Here is a 25,817-nt window from a genome sequence, read left to right on the forward strand (position 1 = left end):
ACCTTGATGTCGAGGTTGTGGAGCTATGACATAGGCGGCTCGGTACGGAATAACTCCTTCCCTTAAACCCCTGCAGGACGACGAATCGCGTTGCTCCAGGGATCAGCAGAAATCGCGAAGTTCATCAACAATAAATCGCTGCGACAGCGACCTCAGCAACAGATCGGATTTTCTCCCCTCACAACTACTTCACGTCGCAGCCATCCAGGTTCTTCTTTGTTTATAAGTCCTCCTCATAATATAAACAGCCGCGATGCCTCCTCTCATTCTTCACAATGTTCCGGACGACGAATTATATGTAGGAGAAGACGGGATCCAGCGCCCATATGCGATGGTCTTCCCTGGGTATGTCCTCCTCGCCTTCCATCTCATCCTCAATATCATCACGACCAGGCCAATGACCCTGCTGAACCTTTTGCTGACCTCAACTCCCACAGCTCGGAAACCCAACACAACACCCGCGCACGCAAGCCCATCCCCGAAAGCGGCTCCTTTGGACGATCGGTCAGGCGTTCGCGCTCAAAGACAGGAACGCCAGCCAGGAAAGAAGACCCGAATATTCTTGTTGCAGATGCGATTTTCTCCTCATACGTAGCCGAACTCACCAAAAAGCCGACGCCCTCAGGCAGTTCAGCCACAGATAAATCTCGCCGGCCCTCAGGTTCACAGCAAAGCCTCACACAACCTGTATCGCAACTTGATCGCAACAGCGACACGGACCATGAGCCGAACCTCGTACACCACCCCGTCCACCGCATCCCAACCGAGGTCATCCTCCGTGGATTTCCCAGCGCACAACAATATGCGGCCATTTCCCACTACGAGACTCTTGCAGGCACGATTCTTGAAGACTACCCACGGGACCCAGCTCTATCACAGCTGAAATTCAAGGCCGGTCGCGGAGATCCAACCGCGCTGAGAGCCAGGACCCTGACGCCAGAAGAGAGGGCGAAAGCTTTAAGCTTTGCTGGTGGCGAAAACTGGATCAAGATCACATTCGAAAGCGAGGAAGCAGCGGAGGTGGCGATTGAAGAAAGCCCACAAACGGTTATGGGATTCAGTGTTTACGCAGAGTTATGGAGAGGCGGACCACCAACAGAGCTCGACGCAGTACCAGCGCCGGGATATGGAGGGAGGGAAAGGCATACACTCGGAGCCGCGGCTGGGCGGAAAGATTGGTCTGCTGCAGGGAGGGACAGGCCATTTGGAAGCATGCCGAGGAATTCGACGATTTCAAGTGCAGGCAGGTGGGCTAGTATTCCTAGCCCCCCAAGTCCAGATACGAGTGAGGTTACTCTGGACACTGCGACGATTAGCGAGACACAATCAACTTCAACCCTCGCGGCTGGACCTCAACCACCTGCCAGGAGTAAGGATGACGATGTGTTCTGCCGACGTATTCCTACAGCGAAGAAAATGCAGCTCCTGCCTGCATCAGATGCCTTGCTTCCACAACAAAGTTATTCACAGAAACTACTTGCCAGCATACCCGTCATCAGCTGGATTACTGGAGATATCATTGGGAGCGAGGTGCCGAGGAAGGATGATGGGGAATTTGACTGGGCGCTTGCCAGCTTCTACTGGAGGCTTATGTGGTGGCTCGATTTCTGGCTCGGGTTTTTCGGCGGTGATATCGCAGGCAGCAATAAGGATGACTAGTCTCGAATGGTAGAATGCGATGATGTGGATGGAGTCGGGAAGTTTTTCAGCGGGAGTATATTATACGGCCATGCCACGGGAGGCAAGGAGGGGTGGAGGCATTGTATGTAATGTTAGAAAGGGGTATTGTAGGTTATTATACAAGGAAAATATAATATTCGTACTATTCGGCTTAAATCTATGTCCTAAAGAATGTTCAATTGTAGTGATTCCTCGCTTTGAAGAGTATATGTTTGTCGAATACATTTAATAAATAAAAATAAAAATATACTAAATCAGAAAATATTATTTCTCACTGCCATCAACTAAAATCAATTGCCCGCAAAGCCAGGCATACAGATATGCCCCGTTGAATATTTATATAAAACCAACGATATCTTTTAGAGTGATATTCTGATGTTTTCTCATTCCTCGGTGTACCTTCCCCAGAAATGACGCCACAAATTTGGAGCCTTCAACCGAAGAGCCGACAGCATATTGAGCTCAACGCCATTTTATTTACCAGATTGTAATATACAAATATATAGAGGCAGTATTATAATTGTTTTTAGAAGTAAATAAAATAATAATGTATATCCAAGTGAATCAAGGTCGCTCATGTCATGACCGCGGCTCCCCACATAGTACTCCGTCGAAGCGTAGATTCGTTTCGCTTAGTGTGAAGTCTTGGCGCCCACAAAGCCAATGCGCCATCTCCCTTGTCAACGACACGACGACGACGGTCAAATTATTGAATTATTGTGGAAACAGCGACTTGTACGTGTCCCTTCCAACGCCCATTGATCGGATTTTCGACATTACGACTTCCGATACGACTTCCAAGTGCTAACAGGTTGCCCTACAGTCATCCTTCTCCCTCAGTCCACCCCCAACACAACCGCCATCATGGATATGGACAAGCTGAAGAAGATGCAGCAGTCGGTGCGCATTGGTGAGTTGAACTTCTGACCCCGAGATGAGCCGAATAGCAAGCTTTGAAGAGCGTGGAAGGCAGTTCATCCTTCACCGACACCCCTGCTGACATATCTTTGTAGGGTAAGCAGATTTCCAAACCTCGACCCATCTATCTCCGAAAGACGAACCAGGCACAAATGATGGAGAGGAGGCATCAGGGACAGACGAAATTGATGGATTGAGGCTGACAATTGTGGGATTATAGCGGAAAGGGTACCCCGAGACGTAAGGTCAAGTCCAAGCCAAAGAACTTTGGTGTCGACGACAAGAAGCTCCAGACCGCTCTTAAGAAGATCAACGTGCAGCCCATCCAGGCCATCGAGGAGGTCAACATGTTCAAGGCCGACGGAAACGTTATCCACTTCGCTGCACCAAAGGGTATGTACATCCAACTTTCTACCCGACAGCCTCTTCAAGGCCACATATCCGACGGAAATACATTATGCGGCAACATACAAGGCGGTGTATTGAAATACGAGCTACGAGGCTAACAATATACAAATAGTGCACGCCGCTGTCCCATCCAACACCTTCGCCATCTACGGTAACGGTGAGGACAAGGAGCTTACCGAGCTCGTACCCGGCATCCTGAACCAGCTGGGCCCCGACTCCCTGGCCTCGCTCCGCAAGCTGGCCGAGAGCTACCAGTCGATGCAGAAGAAGGAGGGTGAGGAGAAGGAGGACGATGACGACATCCCAGACTTGGTTGCCGGCGAGACTTTCGACGAGAAGGTCGATGTCGAGTAAGCGCTTAAAAAAAGTTAAAAGCCGAGCAGGATGGATGGGACGCTACTGTGGCGCCAGTACGCAAGGATGGCTGCTGAGGTGATGCGATAGGCTGTTTTGGGCGCACATGCGTGGATGGATTTGTGTCTCAGCCTGGCAGAACAGATCTTGGGGGGTCATTCGAAGGGCGAAGTAGGCTCTTGATGACTTGCTTGTACAAAACTCTTCGAATACAGCCACAGTCAATCTTCCAATGTCCAATCTGCTTGAATATGCGTTGATACGCCAGGTGAGAATAATGTGGTGTGTTTATGTGGGAGTCACAATGCTAAACTGCTGGCGTTGAACTATAATTCGACCGGCGGCACGCTACTCTATGAGCGCCGTTTCCATATCGACTGTGATAACTGAACCCCCAATCCAAACGAATGAGGTATGACGAGGTAAGGCAGTCCAAATCAAAATCTCATAGTCTATTTAATTATGTCCTTTCCCTTTCCCCTTCCCTTTCCAATTCCCATACCTGCATATTCATCTTCTACACTTTCGGTCACATCTATCAACATTAAAGTCTCAAAACGCGGTTTATCTTCTCACCCCCATCACTGCACATTCTCACTTCTATCGGCTTCATTCTTGGTCATATATTTAAACTTGGTTTTTGAAATTTAGGGCCAGTCCTACTGGTCGCTTTCCCACCCACCAATATGGCACAGCCACTCTCCGGATCGCCGAGCTCATCCTTCTTCGTTATGCGCCCGACGGCCCAAAGCCTCCCTACATCCCTTGCTCAACAGATGAACCGAGCTTCCACAAATGCCAGCGCAGAAGTATCAGCAGGACGTTCGGCTGGTTATGGGCAACCTTGTCTCCATACGGACCAAACGGTACTCCTCCCTCCACAGGGCCCGAGCCAGATTCCAGGGACCTATGCTAGTGCTGCTGAGGCCTGGGATCCTATCACGACTCCTGCTCATAGTTCCCGCGACTTCATGTCTGCCGGTAACCGAGGGCAGGCTCATCTTCTCGAGGGGATAGCAGCAACAGACGCTTGCCAAGGGACCGAGGCGCCTTTGAACACAGCTGGCTCCTCTAGCCCAGCTGGCAACACAACAGGTGCTACGCCTCGCACTAGAATCAAGTGGAGATTCAACAAAAGAAACTTCTGCAAGCTCTTAAGAAAATGTTTCCGCCGCAGAGAAAAACTTGAATCTGCCCGGTGGACGATTAAAGGGTATATGGCGGAGGACATCCAGTCGGCCGCTAGGATCCGGGATCTAGAGGCGAGCAATCAGGATCTAAAGGCACTCAATCTGTTTCTAGAGGGACGCTATATTGTCCTAGAGGCACGCAATCTGTTTCTAGAGTCGACCGTGGATGATCTAAACGGTGAATGCCAGGCACTTTGGGATGCGCGTACGAATTTAGAGCACATGCACCAATTGGACGCAGAGAAGCTGCGACAAAAAGATCACTTAATTTCGACTTTACTTGACAGCTTGACAGGGAGGGGTTTGTAGTTTCTTAGAGTGAATTAGCTGGCGTGGACAGAACTCTTTAGTGCCCTCTGGGCCCGACTTTAACTAATTTCAACGCGTTCTCCTCCCATCCCGAGGCACCGCCATATGCAGCAATCACGTCCTCCACATCGATTTCCGAAAATGGCATTACCCGCCTCCGTCCCAGCAAGCATTCTTTCCTTGTACTCGGTATTCGCAGCATTTCCTTCTCAAGCTCCCATCCGCAATCTATCGCTAGCTTCGATACCCAGGCGACCAATGAAGCATACGCCGAACTCGACACGCCAGCTTCTTTCGACGGCGGCGCGCGGAAGCGTGCACCGGTCAAGTTATGGCTGCAGCATGGTATTGCTATGAAAGGCGACTCGGACAAGTTGGCTAAGATGGGGGTCCACGGCGTTAGTTCATCGGCATGGTTTGATATTATGAAAGTTCCTTTTGGGAAGGTCCCAGGATGGGTTCCTTGAATGGTGTCTTGCTCATTGGTTAAATCTGTTTTGTTGTCGAGACTTTCGTTATGACTTTGTATTACAGACGGTATCAACACGAGTTCTTTTAGATTTTCTCGTGTCTTTGGTGAATATGTATCCCAGGATTTCCGCTTTCTTGCATCAAACCCCCAGCCAGTGTAGCCTTCTTGGATGAGAATATGTGTGAGAAGACCGTTGCCACAGCCGATATCCACAAATCCCGGCCAGTTGTCGCCGTTGGGATACATTTCTGCCCATAGCTCGATTAAAAATGCGGCTATCCCCAGATCTTCAAAGACGTGCTTTGCGGGATCTGTGACCTCAACCCAGGATGTGATGAGGTCCTTGGCATACATCGTCTTGAGTTTTGCGTACGTCTGTTGGGTTTTTGCTTGGGGTAGAACAACGTCGTGATGTACCTTCTTGACGTAGCCGTTCAACAGCCCGTTGCCGTGTTTATGGAGTATCCTGAGCAAGTGCAGAGCCGTTCGTTGGACAGCCTCTGTCTTGGGTGCAGAATCAAAGAACGAATAATGAATAGAGACTTGCCCTTGCTGAGACTCTGAATTGAACGTATGGAGAAAGGCTATACCATGAACAGCTGGATGATAGAAAGGAGACTCGGAAGGAGATTTGAAGTGGGGGAGATAGATGACAAGAGACTTGGTCTCTATTTCACCTTTCTGCGAGTATATGAGGCACGTCTGATCCATAGGGTTGTCAACCAACGGGTTTCGTGGGATCAAACTCCGGATCGTGACAGTATCGACAGTGAAGCCCGAAACATCGAGAAGCATTGGTATGGGGTCATACACGGCATCATCTGTATACGGAGTGTCCAACGTGATATCTGCACGAGCGATGAAGGTCGAATTCAGGTTTGGATTGAGGATGAGATTCCTCATGACCTTGCCGAAGATCTCTGGAGTGAAAGAACAATCATGGCTATAGAGCGGCGTCCAGAAGTTTCCTTTATCATCATGTAGTAACGGCGAAGCCTCTACCTGATATTCCACAGGTTGGAAAGCCATGAAGCCGGAGAGTCGGTATTTCCATGCATGCACTTTCAGAGGCAGGCGAACGGAGAAAAGTGATACGCCCTCAAGATTGGCCAAGTCCAAATCAATTAGTTGTAAAATTGCGAATAAATGATTCCTACTCTAGCATAAATCAGATATGAAAAACGTGACTTCAATATATTTTCCAACTGATCCCTCCTACTGGTGTTCCCGATGCCAAGACTTTCCGCCTCTCCGCCCCGACCCTGGCATTGAACTGCACCTCTTGAGGCTCTTGGCGCTAATTGGTTAGTGCATAATTTCATAAGCGAGAACATTTGCCCTAAGTCCACCGTGGGCAGACGGAAATCTCGCGAGGCCAACGACAACGACGCCAGCAGCCGGCAGCCATCGACACCTAACAACACAGTCGGAGGAAATAAATCAAGATGCGTACCTACGACGACACCTTCTCCGGCACGAAGATCTACCCTGGAAAGGTACACATACAATCCGATCCCCTCCCAAATCCATGACGCAGAGAGGTGGAAGCCGCGATGACGAGGGGCGAATCCGCGTCGTTGTCGCTCCGGGCTGGGCGATTGAAGGAGCACACACAGGCGTCCGCGAGGGAGGGCACACATCTCAGATTATACAGAAAGGCTGACAGTTTTCCGTGTTGCAGGGTAAGATCTACGTCCGCGGCGACAGCAAGATCTTCCGTTTCCAGAAGGGCAAGTCCGAGTCCCTGTTCCTCCAGCGCAAGAACCCCCGCCGCATCGCATGGACCGTCCTCTTCCGCAGACAACACAAGAAGGGTATCTCCGAGGTACGCAAGCACTCCGAAGGCGCAACCCCGGCGCAGATGGGAAAAGGATAGAAGAAGAACAAAGAAGAAGAGGAAGCTAACCGCCGTCGAAACTACAGGAAGTCGCCAAGAAGCGCTCGCGCCGTACCGTCAAGAGCCAGCGTGCCATTGTCGGCGCCTCGCTCGATGTGATCAAGGAGCGCCGCACACAACGCCCCGAGGCGCGTGAGGCTGCCCGCAAGGCCGCCATCGCGTCCGGCAAGGAGAAGAAGTCCGCTGCCGAGTCGGCAAAGAAGGCCAACAAGGCCAAGACCGCTGCGAACGCTGCCAAGGGAGGATCGAGGATCACGAGCAAGCAGGGCTCCAAGGGAGCTCAGGCCAAGGTGGCCGCCAACACCCGCTAAATCGTTGGGACGATGGGTTTGGGACTGCTCGGGCTGGGAACTTTTACGTGATACGGGGCTTGCTGGATGCGCATAGTAGCTGTTGTTCAATGCAAGTCTGATACGTGTATTCGGGACTACTTGCGGTTTTGTGTGAATGTGGATGTGATACGAATGCGAGGCGGAGTCGATACAAGGCCGATATACGATTGGAGAAACGACAAACCCGAGCTATTTTGCCGACAGCCGAACCGGAGACTCTGCCTTGATGTGTTTTGTGTGAAAGGGAAACAGTCGACTGTCTTTGAAATTTGTGACTGGGCTTGTTACGCTTTTGTCTACGGATATATCTACCCCTCCATCCCATCCCAGCCCACCCCTGAGGCCAGCTTCTCAAATAATCTCCAGGGTCCTATTTCCTCCACAACAGCCATGGCACGAAGAAACCCAATTGGAATTGCTTCTATGGCCGTACGAAAACAGTATTTAAATATAATTCTTACCATGCATTTTATAATCAAGCGCTTCCTAGCCATAACTTCTCTACCATGCACCTCAGAATCAAGCGCTTCACAAACACGCACTCTATAATTGTTCACTTCATATCCACGCACTCCACGTTTACTCACAATCAAGCACTCCATTACCATAGAAACTACCGAAATCCTCATCAAAAGCGGAATTATATTCAGTCATAGATCCAACATCTCAAACTATTCATGGCTGATATGCCCATCCGAAATATCCCCAGACGCCGCGCGCCGGCCCGTATCACATAGCTCATCCTATCCATACACATACACTCTTCCACCGCGGGCGATATACACCCATATAATACACATCCTGCCAGTATCATACACATACATGCCTCCTCTCATCATCTCAAACACACCCTATTCAGGTGCCATGCCATTGTTCCCACACCTTTGTCTCCGTGCCTTCCCAATCACATTTTGGCGTATCTACCTCTTAACATCCGCCTTCCCCTCAGCGCCCTCGTCATTGCGCGCAGCCTCGATGGCATCAACGACACCGCGCAGTGGTGTCTTCGTCTGCTCCGCCTGTTTCTGCTCAGCTAGGCGCACGGCATCGGCGATCTTCTTCTTCTTGGCCTCCATTTCCGCAGCAGCTTCCCAGACTGTGGAGTTATTAGCCCTTGTCCTATCATGCTGACTGACACCTCCGTCCCTTCACACACACACACACACACGCGCCCCCTCCCCTCTCTCCAGCTCTACAGGCGCATAATCAGAAAGACTGGGTGGTACTCACTCGGCTTATCACTCTTACTATACTCCTTCAGGCGCGTGACGAAGTTATCAAACTCCTCCTGCTTCTGCTGCCTGTTCTCGAGCGAGCGGCGCTGCAGCTCGGGGTTGTAGCGGGAGAAGAGCTCTTCTTCGGTGGGGGTGAGCCACATGGTGAGGGCGGGGCCGCCGATGCAGAGGATTGCGCCGCTGGAGGAGGGTTAGCTTGGGGTCTTGGAGGGGTGTGGTGGGAGACGGAGGGGGAGCAGTGGGAGGGGGAGCAGTGGGGATGGGGAGCAGTGGGGATGGGGAAGGACGAAACGAACCCGATGGTCATTTTGGCGTACATGCCCCAGGGCGTGGGTTTTGGGGCCTTGCGGACCATTTTGTGAGTGGTGGGGGGGAAGAGGTGTGCGTGAGTGGGAGTGTCGGGCTTTTGAGCTTCGCTGGGCTGGGCCTAGATAAATAAATCGTGATGATGTCGACGATAGTATAATAAACTACATTGCTGGTCTTACTAGGATACCGTAATTACGAGACTGGATTGTGAGTGCGCTGATTGGTGGATAGCTAAGCAAGCTAAGACGAGGCTGAGACGAGTGGGAAGGCTGAGGATTGGGGGGTTTTAATCTTAGAGGCGGCGGTGGCTGGCGGGCGCGTGGTGTCGTCGTGGCGGGTGGAGTGGGCGTCGACGTCAATGGCGGATATCTATACGAGCGGTCATGGAAAGTTTGGAGCGAATACATGGGCATAGGCATAGGATGGGATGAAATGGACTGGTAACTGGCTATGGAGGCGTTAAGGAGGCGGTGGAAGGATGACGGACGAGAGAAGGAATGATGGGCCCCTCATGTGACGAGGATGGAACGAGTGTCAGGTCAGACTCGCACACTTTGAAACTCGAAACATGTGTCAAGAAGAGGAAAGAAGCTATAGCCGCGCATAGTTGGGTAATAATACTCTAGGGTGTTTGTGTGGGTTGGGATTAAGTTACGTAGGTGTTAATATTACAAGCAAGAATAAATAATATCGAAATAATATAATATCCGATATTTGATATATGATAAATCACAGTCTGTTAGTAACAGATGGCAATACAAGACTGGTAGAGAAGAAGAGTGTAGAGTAAATATGCGAATAATTAACAGGATTCTGTCTTGATTATCTCAATATCTCAACATCTCAATATCCCAATAACACCTCATCTCTCTTCTCTCTTCTTGTACCTGCATCTGTCATGCATTAACTATTAACTAGGAAATTTAACTAGGGAAGGAAGGGAGGAAGGAACGAGTCTGGATGGTAGACGAGGAAAGGCTACGGCAACTACGGGGAGTTGCAAACTCACAAGGTACACCCTATGGTCACCGTCGACGAGTAAGGTGCTACAGTACTTGGCATTAGGTGTACGCCAACCTATAGCACAAGGTACCCCACCATTTGCCCAATTGCTACTGTACATACCCTATACTTACACCTAATACTTACTACCCTGGGACCCTGGGACACTGGGGGAATGTCTACAGCATGAACAACTTCAAACAACAAACTTCCGGCAACATCTCAGCCCGGATTGCTATCCCGAAGCTTATTTCCACTCCCTCAACAATCTTTCTCGTACATTTCTTATCCCATCTATTATCCATCTATTCGAGTCCTTTGTTGTCGTCGTCGCTGTTGCTGTCGTTGTGACCACCCTACGACCTGTTAAACAAGTCCTCTTTATTTGTCCTCAAAAGTACGAGTACCGTTCTACCGTCCCATCTTTTGTACCGCGCCGCGTTAGTCTGGCCTGACCCCGTTACCTCCACCTTTTTCAGGGTCAAGTGGGACCCATTCACCACCCTTCGTCCCCATAAACCCTCCACTTTGAAGGTCCCCCGGGGAAAATAGAAAAGAAGACACGAGGGGTTGCATCACCACTACACAGCATCATACTCGACGGGAGCCACAGACACCGACGAGACCACCCGCCCGCTCGCCAGACACGCCGCAAGTAGCAACGCGCCGAGAGTGTCTCACAGCACCACCTGACCACCGAGGTCGACCCCAGCTTCGTCCGTCGCATCGCGGGTCGCAAAACCGTAACTTCACACATACGTCGCGCTCGAAGCCAGAACACACAATGGCGTACAACCAGGGCCGTCCTAACGACGGGCGACAACCGCAGCAGCAATACCAGGCTTATGGGCCAGGAGGAGGAGGAGGAGGGGGTGGAGGGGGAGGGGGAGGAGGCCAGTACCAGCAAGACGACTACGGCTATGACAACGGAGGCGGAGGCGGAAACGGCTACGACCAGGGATACCAGCAGCCGCCGCCGAATGCGCGCGGCGGAGGAGGAGGTGGCCAAGGGCCACCGCCGAGGGGTTACCCACCACAGAACCAGAACTACCCGTCGGGAGGAGGGTATCCAAATGGCGGGGGTGGTGGTGACCCGAGGGCGCAAGCTCGCGGAGGACGAGGTGGCCCGGACCTCTATGCGCAGAGACCCCCGCCAAGAGGAGACAGCAGAGGATATGGCGGGGGAGGAAATGCCCCCCCACCACGAGGCGACAGTAGGGGATACCCAGGCCAAAGTGGACCGCCTGGGGCTAACATGGGGAGAGGAGGGGGTCGGCCTGGGGGCTCAGATCCAGGTAGTGAGTATTGCGCCTTTCTTTCCACGAAAGCGGCTACTGATTATGAGCAGGAGGAGTTGCGCGAAAACCGATGCCTGGTCCGGGAGCACCGCAAGTGGATGGGCTGGCGCAGCAGTTTGCTGGCGTGGATATAAATGGTGGTGACCGACGACAGGCTCCATCGCAGGGAGGATATCCACCACAAGGCCGAGGAGGGCCACAGCAGGGATATGGAAGGGGGGCAGGAAATGACGGATATGGGCAAGGTGGCTATGACCAGACCAATGCAGAAGGCAACCCAACCTCACCTATTCGAACAGGTTTCAATGCGAACGGTCAGCAATACCCGCTTGAAGCACCAGGCGGTAGCGCACCCTACAATGGCCCGGCTGGCCGAGGGATTCCCAGACCTGCGACGGCATCGTCAGACAGACCAGGTCCCCTGCAACGCTCATACACACAGCCGCCTCTCCCACAGGGTGGTGGTGGTTATGGTGGTTATGATGATGGGTACGGCACTGCCGGATATGAGCAGAACAATGGCCGCCAGGGGCATGACAGTGTCATCGACCTTTATGATCATTATTTTGACAGTAGTGGTATGCCTTGTCCCCCCAGCCGATTAACACAGTCTAACAGGAGCAGCTCAAGATCCCCACAACCGTTCCATGTCCTTAGATCAATCTAGACTAGGTAAGTCGGACGAGCGCTCTAATATTCCCCCTCTTCAAGGGGCCGCCTCGCAAGTGAGCTATCAAAAGTCTGTTGATGCTCGTGCGGGTGCCGAGGCCCAGTCCGTCGTTTATGGTGTTGCTGCCTCCCCAGGCTTGGATGATTACTCACATCGCCAAGGTAACCAAGGCCAAGGATACCAGGACGATGGATACGGCCAGCAGCAGCAGCAGCAGCAGTATAACGGACAGGCCCAAGGCCCTCAAAACGGCTATGGAAATGGAAATGGCCAAGACCAAGGGTTCGGGCCACCTGCGCGGTCGGCGACCGAGAATATTGGGGCTGGCGGAAGAGGTAAGGATACCACAACGTACTTATTCTACTTATTCATACAACTGACACAGTAGCAGCCACCGGACCAGGTGGTCTCCCAGCACACCCAGCACCGTACAGACCAGGCCACCAACAGCCATCCGCCAACCAGATGAACAGCAAGCCCCCGCCGGTCCGCAACTACAACCCCAGCATTGCTTCCGCAGACACCGCCCCATCGAGCTACCCCTCCACCACGTCCACGCCCGCACCACCCGCGGAACCTGAAGCCGAGTTGACCGTCACACCAGCCGAGCTGGAGCGCCTCCGCGCCATGGTAAGCAACAACCCCATGGATGAAGCCATGCAGCTCGTCCTAGCGCGCAAGCTGGTCCTCGCCTCCGAGACTCTCGCCACCACGATCCCTGACCCGAAGACGCGCGCCAAGACACGTGAGCGCTGGGTGATGGAGGCGCACAAGATCCTCAAGAAGATGGTGGCGATCCCGAACATGGATGCCATGTTTTTCCTTGCCGACTGCTACGGGCGTGGCGCACTGGGACTGGAGACCTCGCCCTCGCAGGCTTTCACTCTCTACCAATCCGCTGCCAAGGCAGGCCATGCGCAAGCCGCGTACCGCACAGCTGTGTGCTGTGAGATCGGGCAAGAAGACGGCGGCGGGACGCGCAAGGATCCACTGAAGGCGATGCAATGGTACAAGCGCGCCGCAACTCTGGGTGACCCGCCCGCTATGTACAAGATGGGCATGATCCAACTCAAGGGCCTCCTCGGGCAGCAGAAGAACGTGCGCGAAGCCGTAATGTGGCTCAAGCGCGCCGCAGACCTCGCAGACGCCGAGAACCCGCACGCGCTGCACGAGCTGGCACTGCTGTTCTCCGCACCGCAGAGCCAGGACACCAGCGTGGTTCGCGACGAGGCGTACAGTCTTACCCTGTTCAGGCAGGCGGCCGATCTAGGGTACAAGTTCAGTCAGTTCCGTCTGGGCGCTGCGCACGAGTATGGGCTGTTTGGGCTGGTTATTAATCCCAAGGAGAGTATTCAGTGGTACTCCCGGGCTGCGGTGCAGGAGGAGCACCAGAGTGAGTTGGCGCTCAGCGGGTGGTATCTTACTGGTGCGAAGGATGAGCGGAGCGGGCAGATGATCCTGGCGCAGAGTGATACGGAGGCGTATCTGTGGGCGCGCAAGGCGGCGATGGCCGGGTTGGCGAAGGCGGAGTATGCGATGGGGTATTTTACGGAGATGGGGATTGGGAGCACCCAAGACATTGAGGGGGCGAAGCGGTGGTATTGGAGAGCTGCTGGTGAGTTTATACTTTTTCTGTTTACCCTTTATACCCCCTATTTTTCGACCTTGGCGGCTGTGGCATTTTGTAGTGGCAATGCTGACCATTACTAGCTCAAAACTTCCCGCAAGCGCGCGAGCGCCTTGAGGAGCTGAAGCGTTCAGGCGGCAAGGGTGGCCTTCCGAACCGTGACCGCATTTCGCGTAGTAAGGTGGGGAAACAGAATGAGGGCGAGTGCGCGGTGATGTAATGGGGCATACCTGCCTGGCTGAGGATGGCAAATAAAAAAAAGCGCGGTGCATGTGCATGGATGGATGGGGCTGGACCCTAGTACTGTTGTGGGAGGGGGAGGATGAGTGATGAATTGGGGGGGGGGGGGGGTTGTTGGATGATAGATGATGGATGTGAGGGGGATGAGATATGGTAATACCCTGGTAGGGAATAAACGAACGAAAGACGGACGATATGGAAGAGAGGATGGATGGATGAAAAAGGGGAGGAAATGGCAGGGTTGGATTTTTATGTATGAACATCCCGCATTTACTACCCCTTGCCGAGTATCTATCTATTTGGAAGCTAGGAAAGGGAGGGGAGCTAGGGATTTATGGGTTTTGGCGTTTGGGAGAGGGGTGTTTTTGTAGATTCGAAGGGGGGAGTGAATGAAGTGTGTTGAATCGAGAGTAGTGTTTTTGTGAGATGTGTCGGTGTGTCATGGTTTCTGGATGATTGACGAGTTGAAGTGGGCTGGAGGGGAAGTCCATCTACCCGTAGTATAAATGTTTATACTGAGTTCGGGTTCGGCCAGAGACTGCATCGCAAAAGATACCAACGAATAAATAAGGGCCAGAGAAGCGATCGAGGGAAATGCCCATTCAGTACTGAAGAGAATTGCGTATTTAGTGATAGAGAGAGCCAGGCTAGCGATGACTGTGTGGTTGGATCATAGAAAGCATCGATACCATCATCGGCACAATCGGGAGCCAACTGGGATATGGGCTGACGGCGGCTGTGGTACGATCGTCTTATGCATACATGATGGGTCGGTGTATCCTATGCGACGGTGGGAAGAGCGCGGGAGAACCTGCTACAGTATTAGTAGCATAGGCTTCTACAGTTCATGGAGTGAGTTGGAGGACGGAGGCCCCTTGTGTGCATCTTTTGCCCGACTCTCATAGTACAGGGAGTAATCTCCAAGGGGGGCAACAATTCTGTTGTGACTCCATATGTGGCCTTTTATGAGAGCTGTCTCTTGTGCAGCTGCTCAAGCCAGGCCGGATTTTGACCTTGAATTGAGGAGAAGTAGCAACTACCGTCCCTCCCATCGTCGGTTAGAGAATGCACTTCCCAGATGATCATATGTGAGGTATATATGCGTATTCTTTATATTCTAAGCTATATGCTCATAATAATTTATCTATCCCCTTGCCCAAAGCTAAGCTGAACTATATATTTATATTTCTGTCATGACTGGTATTCGCTTCAAAATTTAGCAATGTATGATTGAGCCACCCGCTTTCTTTGCTCGCATATATGCAGTAGCATCGCATTTATATCTCCCAAAATCTTTAGCTCAGTGAGATGGAACTTGACATCGCCCATGGTTCTGGTTTCCCTTGCCTCGAGTCGCTGGGCTGTGCGGAGGACCGCTCTGCACCTGGGCTTCGATGAGAACCGGCCTCCTTGTGCACTGTGCAGTGAAAGGGGTAACTGCGACTTGATTTGTGCCATTTACAAGAAGCAATCGAGGAACCTGGTGCAGTTGTAGTGATTTTGTAGCCTCTGCTTTGCAGAAAATGGGGGTGGTTATTTGATGATAGGGTCGGTGTATGGTCGCACGATGCTGATGGGACTCGATGTTCGCCGTTGGCGGTTCATTTCGCTCGGAGTAGTAAACCTTGGGAGTGGTTGCGCCCATTGTGCTCCGAATCTATGCACTTCCGTCTTCACGAATACCTTTTCTTCCACCGTCCAATATACCACAAAATCACACCTCCTCCTCATCATGCTCACCCTCATCCCACTCCTCCCCCTCCAACTCCTCGCCCCTAATCCCCCAACTCGCCACGAACCCCAGCACCGCAACACCCCCAAACACCCCAAACGGGATCCAACCACCACTCCTCCCATTCTTCGGCGCAGCGCTGAACAACCCACCCGCGATTACGGGACCAACCGCTCGCCCCGCCGCGCTAAGCGTCTGTGCCAACCCGTTCAGAGCGCCTAGGCACTCTGGTTCAGGGGCTGAATTGGTGATGAGCAGGAGGGCGCTGGAGAGGCCGCCTACGGATGCTACTGTCTTGGCGAGGAGGACGAGGGAGATATGTGCCCACATCCACATGTGTCCTGTGAGGAACTTGAACGGCGGTTTTGCGTCCGCGAATGGTACAGTCGGGGTTGCGAGGAGGGCAACGGCGAATAAGCCTAGGCCGGCGCGGTACGTCGCTTTGTTTCCCATCTTGTCGCGTAGGCGGCCGAAGATGAGGACCTGGAAGATGATGGTAGCGACACCGGCGGCGGAGAGCGAGAAACCGATATCTCGGGCGGGGATGTTGCGGCCGAGTGGGGGGTCAGCGAAGGCGAAAACGGGGTAGAGGGCGTTGAAGGATGCGTTGGAGAGCTGGAAGACAAAGTAGGTTGATAGAAGGAGGAGGGTGGTACCACTGAGGAGGTCTTTGATGGGGATGGAGTTAGATGGGCCAGCGAAGATGTCACGGAGGAGGGAGGAGGATGGGGAGGTGCTGCTTGTGCCCGAGACGGTAGAGCTGTGGGAGTAGGCTCGGCGGTGGCCGTGGTGGTGGAGGGGACCACGGCGGGTGTAGGTTGGGCGGATGGCACCTGCGGCAAACTGCCACATCCATGAGAAGAAGGCTCTGACTCTGTCTTGTAGTGGTGGGAGGTCCTTGGCCTCCTCGAGGCTCTCTTCGAGGAATATCAGGATAACTGTAAATTCCACCACCAGTATGACAGCTGCAACCAGGTTCGGGAGCAAGAACGGGTAGGATTGTTTCTTCGCACTAGACCCTCCTTGCACCAACAATCCTCCCAGTGCCGGCCCTGAGATAGCGCCTAGACCGTAGATAACGGGCAGCCAGACGAAAGCGCGGCCTTGATTCGAGCGGTCCGTGATCTCGCCCAGACACGTACTTATAAGGCCCTGATTCCCATTTACAATCCCCATTATAGCTTGCACGACGATCGCATGCCATAGTTTTGTGCAGAACCCGAACCCAACAAATGCCACAGCTGTGAGGATGGCACCGAGGAGGATAACTGGCTTGCGCCCAATGCGATCGGAGAGTGAGCCCCAGAAGTAATTCGTGAGGAGTTGCGCAGCAGCAAATGACGAGCCGATTGCGCCGACATATAGACCAATTTGTGATGGGTCTGTTGAGGGGAAAGAGGCCACCATCTGTGGCAGGTACGGGGAGATGGAGTTCAGCGCAGTTTGCTCGGCCAGGGCGATGACCGCAAGAACGGCGAGCTGACGGCGCGGAAGCGGCGACTCATGGTTGTGGTTGTTGTTATGATGCTCGTCGTCGGCATTGGATATCCCATCTTGGTCGTTGGTGGAGTCGAAGGGGGATGAGAGCGCATGCCCGCGTGATCGTGGGGGAGCTGTGGGGAACGTCTGGTAGTGTGGCGTCGAGGACTGGCGGCGATTGAGGCCCGCCACGATGGGTTTGCGACTCATCGCCAAGTGGGATCCGGAAGTTGTGAGATTGTCTGTTTATATAAACGCGAAGTATTGGGTGCGGTGGCACGACCTGTATGCGTTGTGATGCTTTAGGGTCCTGCCAAACCCGCCCCAGCCACCTCTTTTGGGGACCTGAAAGTGTAGCCTTGAGGATACACAGGGACGGCGCGGCTGGAGCCAATTCACACGATCAGTGGCAAATTTGCTGAGTTATAGAGTCGCTGAGTCATGAAAATGACGGATCACCAAATAAGAAGGGATAGAATGCTCGGGTTGGATGAAGAAGACCAGTTTTTGTGTGGTCTTGGAGGATGACGTTGCTGTTTCTATTCAAAATGCCAAGATTCAAAAATCTAATCGGCGCGATAAGATTAAATCGGATCAGATAAGATAAGAAACGGTGATCGGTTCCATGAGGGAGACCACCTTCACATCTTCACATCTTCACATCAACAAAACAGAAGCATAACTTAACTTCACATATCAGAATATGTCGATGCAAGTCTGTCGTCGGCGATGATAGGAAGGCATGTGAGCAAGAATTATTCAACTGCTTACCGAGACTCCGCGGCATAAAAACTGTCATTTCAGCGATTTATGGATTTGCTGGGGCATGTACTCCCCGTGTATGCGCAAGTACAGTACATGTGTCTCAGGGAGACACGCGATGATCAACGACGCCCCGCTGTCAAATGTGCAGTAATGCCAAATTCAAACCCCGTTAAAACGGTGAGAATGTCAAGATCCGGCGAGCTGGAAATTATGGACACAATATCGTTGCAATAGCGCTGTAATAGTGCTGACATTCCTGATTTTCCTGACATAATTGACCTTCCTATACGGCTATCACCATTTCCACTGCTGACAGTTGTTTAGTTCACCGGATAAAGGGCATATAAGGTCTTTCTAGGCCAATAGGGCCATAGAGAGTAGTATTGATCACGTACTATTCTCGTACTCATCTCGTACTGACACCGTACCAATGCTGTTACCGAAGCCGAAGCCAAATTCGAAATGAAATGCTCAACCTCGAACTGCCAAGCTGCCAACAGCTATATCTCACGTCAGCACAGCCACAACTCACCCGCCCCATGCCAGCAAACACCGATTTCTCAGCCTTGACCGCCTCGGCCTCTGGCGATTTACGTTTATCGGCATAAAACATCCCGGCCAGAGCCACGCCCACGACATGTTTCTAATTTCTCCAACGCTCTGTTTTGCTTTCTCCGGTCATCCACACGAGAAGAGCCCGCGCCGAGGAAAGCTCTCGGTCTTCCCTCTTACCGTCCTATTCCGAGTTGGTTGGTTGGGGCTAATATGGCCCCCTCCGTGGGCCCCCCAGCCCAGTCATTGCCATGGAATTGGGGGCGCTCTTGGGTGCGCGGGTGCGGCTATATTTAACCACGCGCATCAATATACCAGGATGACATGTGTATAGCATAGCATACCTATACATCATGGAGCTATAAGGTAGGCCATCCCAAACGAAACATTTTTATCTTCCTTCCCCCACCCCAGATAAACCCTCTCATCCTTTCCTCGTCACTCATCTCTCATCTCTCATCGTCGCATTTCGTTTCTACTCTTCAACACCACCAATTCTCAAAATGCACATCCAACTTCCCACCCTTCTCCTCGCGGCGCTCGCCTCCACCGCGCTCTCCACTCCCCTCTCCAACAAAAAACGCTTCGATGCCAACACCGACCCAAGCACCCTAACCCTCCAACAAAAACTCGACCTCGCCCCCACCGAAGTCGACCGCATCGCCCTCCTCCCCAACCCCGAAGACCACGTCTTCAGCTTCCAGGACGCCACCATCGGCGTCACCACCGGCCTAGGCGGACACACAGTCAAAGCCGATCGCTCCACCTTCCCCGCCTTAATCGGGTCGTCCGGTAGCATGACGGTCGGATTTATCGGCCCCTGCGGCTTCAACACACCACACACGCACCCCCGCTCCGCCGAACTCAACATCGTCGTCGAAGGCACCCTGAAGGGCTCCGTGACGGCCGAGAACGGCGCGCCCCACATGCAACATACGCTCGAGAAGTTCCAGATGACGGTCTTCCCGCAGGGCGCGATGCACACGGAGTGGAACCCCGACTGCGTGCCTGCGGTGTTCGTGGCGTCGTTTTCGAACGAGGATCCGGGAGTGCAGCAGACGCTGCAGACGCTGGTGGGGTTTGAGGATGAGGTTGTAAGGGCGGCGATGGGGGGAGATGGGGTGATAGATGGGAAGGATTTGGAGAGCTTTAGGAAGTATATCCCGGCCAATGTGGCGTTGGGCGTGGAGAGCTGTTTGCAGAAGTGTAAGATTGGAATGACGTGAGTTAAACTGTCTGAACGATGAGTTAGGAATTTGTGCTAACGGAATGTAGTGGCTCGAGAGCAGTGGCATCGTATATTATGAGGGGGATGGGCGACGATGGGGAGAAGCAGGAGTAGGAGAGTGCATGTGGAGGGTTACATACTGTACCATGGAGTTTTTGGGGTGGTGTGTAAATATAACGATGGACGACTAGCATATTATCATGGGGCATACGGAGCATATAGAATACTTTATAATTAAATATTTGATTTTTGCAAATCCTTGTATGCTGTAAAACTTGCCACATTTGGATCCATGTAGCGCGCTAGGTAAAGCCTAATTTGAAGGCGAAAAGAGTGAGCACTACGTGCAGTAGAACGTGAATCGGGCGTCGCTCGTCTTATTTTCGACTCGGTAGTGGGTTGAACCGCCGATTCTACCTCCCGATATCTCCCTAGTACAAGCCATCTCCAAAGCCACAACAAGCCACAGGGGAAAAAGAAATTCAATTAAAAGCTAGCGACATCAAACTGCCTTCTACGTAAAAAGCGAATTGGGTGTCGCTAGATTTTAGTTAGTTATTTTTATCAGGGTCCATTTTCTCACAGTGCAGCCTGCCTGGTTGTACCAAGGGGTACCGCTGCTACTTGTTATGGCCAGTAAGGCCAGTTCTTGCAGATTCTACGGTTCACTCTCAAGTTTTACCAAGCAAACAGCCTGATGACTTTGCACTACTGTGCTGCAGAAAATATAAATTACTGTAACCTAATTACAGTACAGAATTAGCGGGCCAGTTTGGCTAAGTTTACCCCTCTGACATCAGCGGATGACATCGGTTACCTTCACGTGAGAGATGAAGGTCCTCTTATGTCAACATCTCGCTGACATTCTCGGTTGGCCCAGAGCAGATTATGGTTCTTACCCTACGTCATCCGACTTTGGCTTTTCTGATAGACTCAGGTTAACAATTCTAACAATCACTACTTCTTATTTCCTACAGTAAACACTTCGACTTGATCAGTATAAATTGGAACCCGACTCTTTGTCATACGCTGCATGTCGAACAGTACATCATGAATACGTCCTCATTTGCTCTGGCTAGAAACTGCACAACACACCTTATAGTTCAACCTTCGGATCTACGCCTTAATCCACCAGAAAGTTATCTATTCATCCAGGATGGTTTAATTATTGCATGTGGGCTGCTTTATTCTCTATGCTACCTCTTCTATAGTATAAGAACGTATAGTGATAAGAGATGTGCTGGACCTGTACTTTGCGTGTACGTTTTATTATTGATCTCCTTCTCCTTAGACAACAAAATATACTAATCTTAAATGCATAGCTGTGGAAATTTATCGTACGAATTTTTTTACGCCTTAACAACAACTTCAACGACTTTTGAGAGAACATGCTTTTTAGCTTGGCTTGGTCTTGATGTTCTCTTTACTACTACGGCTGTTGTATCTACTTATGCACCTGGTCGAAGACGTACAATAACTATTCGGATTTTTATGGGTTTTCTAGTAGGCGTTTTAGCCTTATATGTACTTTCAATGACATTTCCAGATGATCGTCAACAGATTACAGCTTACTGGACTGGAATTCTCTTGGAACTCCCAGTAGGTTGGGTAAGCGTATACTTGTTATTAAAAAACCAAGACACGAGAGGTCACTCTATTGAGATCTGGTAATAGTTAACTCCCTCTTATGAAAAACAACCGCTAACACAAGGTATTTTCTTAGGGTTACACGGTTTCTTGGCTGCCTTGCTGCTTATAGTGTCTTTATTTGGCGTTATTTAAACGTTCCAGAGAATTGGGCATATGTTGGTTCTATATGGAGTATTGGGATAATGGTATTGACAATAATTCCTGAGATGATTTACCCGTTCACCTTTATATGGATAAGTATGCAAAAGAAGAAAATTTTGTAAGGATGGTGAAGATCGCTAGGAAAGTTTTGGCATAGTTTACGCAATCTGTCACAGTTAGCATTTGTATGAGACTAGATTCCCCAAACACCCTATTACGATGCAAGAAAGCGGCAAGGCTTTAGAGCATAGTGTCTTCAGGGAAGCCGGTTTCGGGCGCTGTTCCAAGTAATGTTGATCGAGTAATACTTCCTTCTGTGGTGTTTTTTTTTTTTTGAAATAATACGGCTTTATATGATTTACACGTAGTAAGTACTTATAAGATAAATTGAATGAAGAGTGGCTGTTTGATCTGCGTTGTAAAATAGATCGTGATACTTGTGGTAATGAGAAGAGCGTCTGTATGCGCCAAACTTCCAAATAGTGACTGTTCACCAGAGGCCGTAGCACTGACCAGATTACGTATTTCCGCCAGAGTATCTGTAAAACCAGTCCTCATCTCAATAACAATAATTGTACACCAAAACCATAATATTAGAACTCCAGCTAATTTATGCTCCTCAAGTATATATTCCAATCCCTCCCATCCCACAAATAAACCATATACCCAAATCAGTGCTCGACACCGTATAGAAACTCCATATATCCCACATATTTCTAAATACACCCTCCACACACAATCAAGCGCTCAAATCCCTCTCATTCCTGTCATACCTCCCCCCCAAATAACTAAACTCCGTCACCTCCCCGCCCTCCTCCTCCTCCTTCCCCCTCTCCATCCCCCCCATCCCCCCCATCCCCGGACTCAACAACCCCGGACTCGCCAACGGCGGCTGAAACACCCCTCTCCTCCCCTCCCCCATCTTAGCACCCATATCACCACCCCCGCGCGGCGACGGACTAGCGGGGAACCCGAGGGAGCGATTGTCGTCGGGGAGGGGAGAGCGGAAGGAGGATGCGTAGGATGGTGCGGAGAGGGGGGTGGGGGAGGGGGCGAGGGTGGTGAATTCGGAGGCGTCGTCTTCGGCTGTGGGGGGGCTGCGGGTGCGGGGAAAGAGGAGGGCGGGGTTGGAGGTTTTGGTGTAGGATTGGGGGTTTGAGTGGCGGGCGTGGGTGAGGTAGGTTAGGGCGAGAATGGTTGATGCGCTGGTGGGGGGGTTAGTTTTGGGGTTTGGGGCTTTTGGGGTGGAGGGGGGGAGGGGAGGGACGAACAGTGCGATGAGGATGAATGCGAATAATGTTTGGTATAGCCGACAGACCATCATTCCCGTGCTGTTATTCCATGTCGCGGAACTGCAATGCGAAGTGATCGTTGATTTCGCGACGTGGACAAGTAGGCCGAGGGAGAGAGCCCAGAGACCGAGGAGGACGCCGTTGAGAATCAATGTCCGCGCTGGAGGGCGCGCGGCGCCAGCGTAGACGGCGAGGAGGATGATGGTCGCAGTGGATGTGGCGGAGACGAGGAGGTGCTGGTCTTGTTAGCTTTCCGACTTGGGGAATGTGATACTTGGGGAGCGCACAATAATGAAGGACCAGGGAATGGTCATGCGACTGCCGCGAAGCTGATTGACGAAGTAAAGCATGATTCCGAGGACGCCGACAGAGGCGAGGAGCTGGAGGGCCTGTAGGATGTAGAGGGGGAGACGGCCGTGGTGGGTTGGTTCGCGATAGGCGTTCCGCCGGGAGGAGGGGAATGGGTTTTTGGGCCACTTCATTTTGGCGGTTTGGTTGTGAGATAGGGAAGGGTGAGGGAGAGAGAGAAATGAGAATGAAGGAAGTGGTGAGGAAGTGAGAAGTGAGAATATGAAGAGAGACGCAAAAGAGCGGGCAGGTAGAAAAGATGACGGAGGGTAAAAGCGAAGGTCAAGACCAAGGTGATATTTTTTGGACCCCAGAGCACCCCAGCACCCCAGCGACCAGCGGGATCACTGTACAGGGTATACCAGATGTCAGATATAAGCGCCACAGTTTAGAAACACTTGAGAAGTCGAGGCTGTGCACGTGATATGCAGCTAAATCGAGGACTGTGGCTTGGATTGGCTGGATGGGGGCAAGTGGGCTGGGGGGAGAGCGGGAAGGTTTGGACCGTCCTATATTTAGACCAAATGGGCCCCCTACCCCCCCCCAGAAATATTTTAGTCAGGGCCATTAAAGTCGGCGATTGCTTCTGACTGTTACTATAGTGGGCTTGTTGGGCTTGTTGGTTGGTGTTTGTCTTGGCTGTTTGCGGTTGACAAAGCTGTCTGTCAATAACCGTGGGTTTAATTTGGCGGTCAGGCTAAAATCTCACTGTTAATGTCCACCATCGATAGAGATTTCGGTGAGAAGTACAATAGAGTACCTCTTCAGTACATACAGATACAACCATGCGGCAGTTGTTCTGTTAATGGGCCGAGAGAAGCCAAGAGATCTCAAGACAGCTCCAGTGGGTGCTTAGCTAGGAGTCTTGTGCTGGGTATCTATACAGCACCTGTATACCGCGAGAGATGTACGCCATAGTACGCATCATAACATGTCGGCGGCCTCGGCGACGTCGGCGATGCTGGCTGTTCGGTGTTCGGTGTTCGCGGTATGCTTCCTATCGTCTCCCATGGTCGATATCAACAACCCCAACCCAGAGATGCTCGAAACGGCAACTACGACTCATAGTATCCCTATCATTCGCTCCTTCCTCCCTGAATGAAACGGCTCTAGATCGGTCTGAGGAAGGAACGACCCGCGTCATTAGGCAACAACGCGCCTTCCGCCAATAACGCGCGATGAAAGAGGCACACGGCATCAGCTGACAGCGTGTTAATCTCGCGCCGTCGTCGCGCTTGAGCATTACCCCGCTCCAGTTTTGTAACCAGTCATTCAAAGCCGTTCACGTCATCCAAGTGTCACAAATGAATCGTGTCGTCGCTCAGAGGACGAGAGGCATAAATATCGTGTCCATGCCCCTCGACCTGTATCGTATCTCTTCCATCTGTATTCTCTCAATTATCGGTCTCCAGAGACGCTCATAAGTTCACAAACCCAACCCACAAACACCCCTCCAACTCACCAAACCACCATCATCATGCTTGACCACACCGGCTTCGCCGTTCCCCCCTCCCAATATGAGGCCGTCATCGCCTTCTATACCGCCGTCCTGGCTCCTCTCGGGATCACCCCACAGATGAACTTCCCCGGCCAGGCCGTCGGGTTCGGCCCCTCCAAGACTGAGGCCCGATTCTGGGTTTCCTCGAAAGAGGGCGCCACGGAAAAGGCGACAGCAGGTGGGGTGCATGTCGCGTTCAAGGCGGCGGACCATGAGGCCGTGCAGAAGTTTCATGAGGAGGGCCTGAAGGCCGGGGGAACCTGCAATGGGAAGCCCGGAATCAGGGCCATGCACCCGAATTATTATGCGTCGTTTGTGTTGGATCCGCTGGGGTGAGCTATTCCTGCCTTTTTCGTGTTCCCGGTGTTCATAGTGTTTGTGGTTGGGGTGGTGGAGGGTGCTGCGTTGTGCTGACAAGTTTGCAGGAACAACATCGAAGCTGTTGACCACATTCCTCATGATTAAATCGGAGATGACTGTCGGTCTGGCCTCATGTCGGTCGGCTGGTTGGCTAGTCGTCGGAGTCTGGGTCTTGGTTTGTGTATTGCCGTCTGTATATTACAGAGGATCTACTGTTGATTATCTCGCTGGGGTGAAAGCTTATCATTCTTTAAGTTTCCGAATAGTGATAATCCAAAAGTACAGAGTCCACACACACAGTTTATTCCTACCATATCCCCGTGAACTGCCATGTCGCCTGTCCGATGAACTCCCGTCCCCCACATCATGAACCTGAAACCTTCAACGACGGCTATTATGTATATCACTTTAATCCAGCAGATCTGCCTCTTTCCAGCCCAAGCGCACCTTCTCACCTGCCGGAGACATGCCGAGTGGCTGCCGCGATGCCGAATTATCTTCATAAAATCACGACTTTCTCCCTCCAGGCTAAATGAGGAGGCTGTTTGTAACTGTTTGTAAGCTTCAGCTTCATCCTGAATATGCATATAATATCTAATCGGAAATATACAAATACCGACGAGCCTGGCGTTGCGGAAGCAACCTTCGTACTTTCGTGCGTATGGGTTGCAACGTCGTGTGCTTGGCGCCAGGGGTAAAATATATTAAGTTCCCCCCCAAACCACCAAGATCGTCGTTCCTATATCAATGGGTAAGGCACCAGATCAGGTCGTTAAGATCACCCCGCCACACGTTGTCTGTCCTGTTTAATATATCCGGATATTGCCTGCT

At 51.8% G+C, this 25,817-nt stretch overlaps 11 protein-coding genes across 11 annotated transcripts; 7 read left to right on the top strand and 4 right to left on the bottom strand.

Moving 5' to 3' along the window:
- The first annotated feature begins 122 nt into the window (after positions 1-122).
- Positions 123-1,831, top strand: VE01_04471 (uncharacterized protein). The gene is made up of 2 exons (XM_018273945.2): positions 123-345; positions 438-1,831. The coding sequence occupies exons 1-2, from the start codon at positions 254-256 to the stop codon at positions 1,657-1,659; spliced, it is 1,314 nt and encodes a 437-aa protein (XP_018131303.1). The 5' UTR covers positions 123-253; the 3' UTR covers positions 1,660-1,831.
- A 713-nt stretch (positions 1,832-2,544) lies between these two features.
- EGD1 (Nascent polypeptide-associated complex subunit beta) lies at positions 2,545-3,660 on the top strand (the record flags this gene model as incomplete). The annotated part of the gene is made up of 3 exons (XM_018273946.2): positions 2,545-2,576; positions 2,819-2,991; positions 3,119-3,660. The coding sequence occupies 3 exons, from the start codon at positions 2,545-2,547 to the stop codon at positions 3,358-3,360; spliced, it is 447 nt and encodes a 148-aa protein (XP_018131304.1). The 3' UTR covers positions 3,361-3,660.
- VE01_04473 (uncharacterized protein) lies at positions 3,661-5,230 on the top strand. Its single transcript, XM_018273947.2, has 2 exons — positions 3,661-3,782; positions 4,012-5,230. Exon 2 carries the CDS (start codon positions 4,047-4,049, stop codon positions 4,857-4,859), a length of 813 nt encoding a protein of 270 aa, XP_018131305.1. The 5' UTR covers positions 3,661-3,782; positions 4,012-4,046; the 3' UTR covers positions 4,860-5,230.
- On the bottom strand, positions 4,798-6,540 carry TRM44 (tRNA(Ser) Um(44) 2'-O-methyltransferase). The gene has a single exon (XM_018273948.2). The coding sequence runs from the start codon at positions 6,358-6,360 to the stop codon at positions 4,897-4,899; it is 1,464 nt and encodes a 487-aa protein (XP_018131316.1). The 5' UTR covers positions 6,361-6,540; the 3' UTR covers positions 4,798-4,896.
- Positions 6,541-6,776: 236 nt separating this feature from the next.
- RPL24 (60S ribosomal protein L24) lies at positions 6,777-8,041 on the top strand (the record flags this gene model as incomplete). Its single annotated transcript, XM_018273949.2, has 3 exons — positions 6,777-6,827; positions 7,013-7,156; positions 7,255-8,041. 3 exons carry the CDS (start codon positions 6,777-6,779, stop codon positions 7,537-7,539), a joined length of 480 nt encoding a protein of 159 aa, XP_018131300.1. The 3' UTR covers positions 7,540-8,041.
- A 143-nt stretch (positions 8,042-8,184) lies between these two features.
- Positions 8,185-9,227, bottom strand: CBP4 (assembly factor cbp4). The gene is made up of 3 exons (XM_018273950.2): positions 9,092-9,227; positions 8,791-8,975; positions 8,185-8,656 (listed from the first exon to the last, which is right to left on the bottom strand). The coding sequence occupies exons 1-3, from the start codon at positions 9,148-9,150 to the stop codon at positions 8,481-8,483; spliced, it is 420 nt and encodes a 139-aa protein (XP_018131317.1). The 5' UTR covers positions 9,151-9,227; the 3' UTR covers positions 8,185-8,480.
- Positions 9,228-10,297: 1,070 nt separating this feature from the next.
- Positions 10,298-14,017, top strand: VE01_04477 (uncharacterized protein). Its single transcript, XM_059463622.1, has 6 exons — positions 10,298-11,404; positions 11,455-11,982; positions 12,029-12,076; positions 12,236-12,409; positions 12,466-13,689; positions 13,785-14,017. The coding sequence occupies exons 1-6, from the start codon at positions 10,891-10,893 to the stop codon at positions 13,919-13,921; spliced, it is 2,625 nt and encodes an 874-aa protein (XP_059319772.1). The 5' UTR covers positions 10,298-10,890; the 3' UTR covers positions 13,922-14,017.
- Positions 14,018-15,655: 1,638 nt separating this feature from the next.
- On the bottom strand, positions 15,656-17,362 carry VE01_04478 (uncharacterized protein; the record flags this gene model as incomplete). The annotated part of the gene is made up of 1 exon (XM_018273952.1): positions 15,656-17,362. One exon carries the CDS (start codon positions 17,360-17,362, stop codon positions 15,656-15,658), a length of 1,707 nt encoding a protein of 568 aa, XP_018131318.1.
- A 448-nt stretch (positions 17,363-17,810) lies between these two features.
- On the top strand, positions 17,811-19,914 carry VE01_04479 (uncharacterized protein). Its single transcript, XM_018273953.2, has 3 exons — positions 17,811-18,094; positions 18,242-19,691; positions 19,745-19,914. Exons 2-3 carry the CDS (start codon positions 18,973-18,975, stop codon positions 19,809-19,811), a joined length of 786 nt encoding a protein of 261 aa, XP_018131319.1. The 5' UTR covers positions 17,811-18,094; positions 18,242-18,972; the 3' UTR covers positions 19,812-19,914.
- Positions 19,915-22,039: 2,125 nt separating this feature from the next.
- Positions 22,040-24,195, bottom strand: VE01_04480 (uncharacterized protein). Its single transcript, XM_018273954.2, has 4 exons — positions 23,879-24,195; positions 23,068-23,825; positions 22,760-23,016; positions 22,040-22,693 (listed from the first exon to the last, which is right to left on the bottom strand). Exons 2-4 carry the CDS (start codon positions 23,260-23,262, stop codon positions 22,228-22,230), a joined length of 918 nt encoding a protein of 305 aa, XP_018131356.1. The 5' UTR covers positions 23,263-23,825; positions 23,879-24,195; the 3' UTR covers positions 22,040-22,227.
- Positions 24,196-24,605: 410 nt separating this feature from the next.
- Positions 24,606-25,279, top strand: VE01_04481 (uncharacterized protein; the record flags this gene model as incomplete). Its single annotated transcript, XM_018273955.2, has 2 exons — positions 24,606-24,958; positions 25,052-25,279. The coding sequence occupies 2 exons, from the start codon at positions 24,606-24,608 to the stop codon at positions 25,089-25,091; spliced, it is 393 nt and encodes a 130-aa protein (XP_018131355.1). The 3' UTR covers positions 25,092-25,279.
- Positions 25,280-25,817: the final 538 nt, after the last annotated feature.

Source organism: Pseudogymnoascus verrucosus (genome assembly GCF_001662655.1).
Source record: "Pseudogymnoascus verrucosus strain UAMH 10579 unplaced genomic scaffold scaffold_16, whole genome shotgun sequence".
Lineage (NCBI taxonomy): Eukaryota > Fungi > Ascomycota > Leotiomycetes > Thelebolales > Thelebolaceae > Pseudogymnoascus > Pseudogymnoascus verrucosus.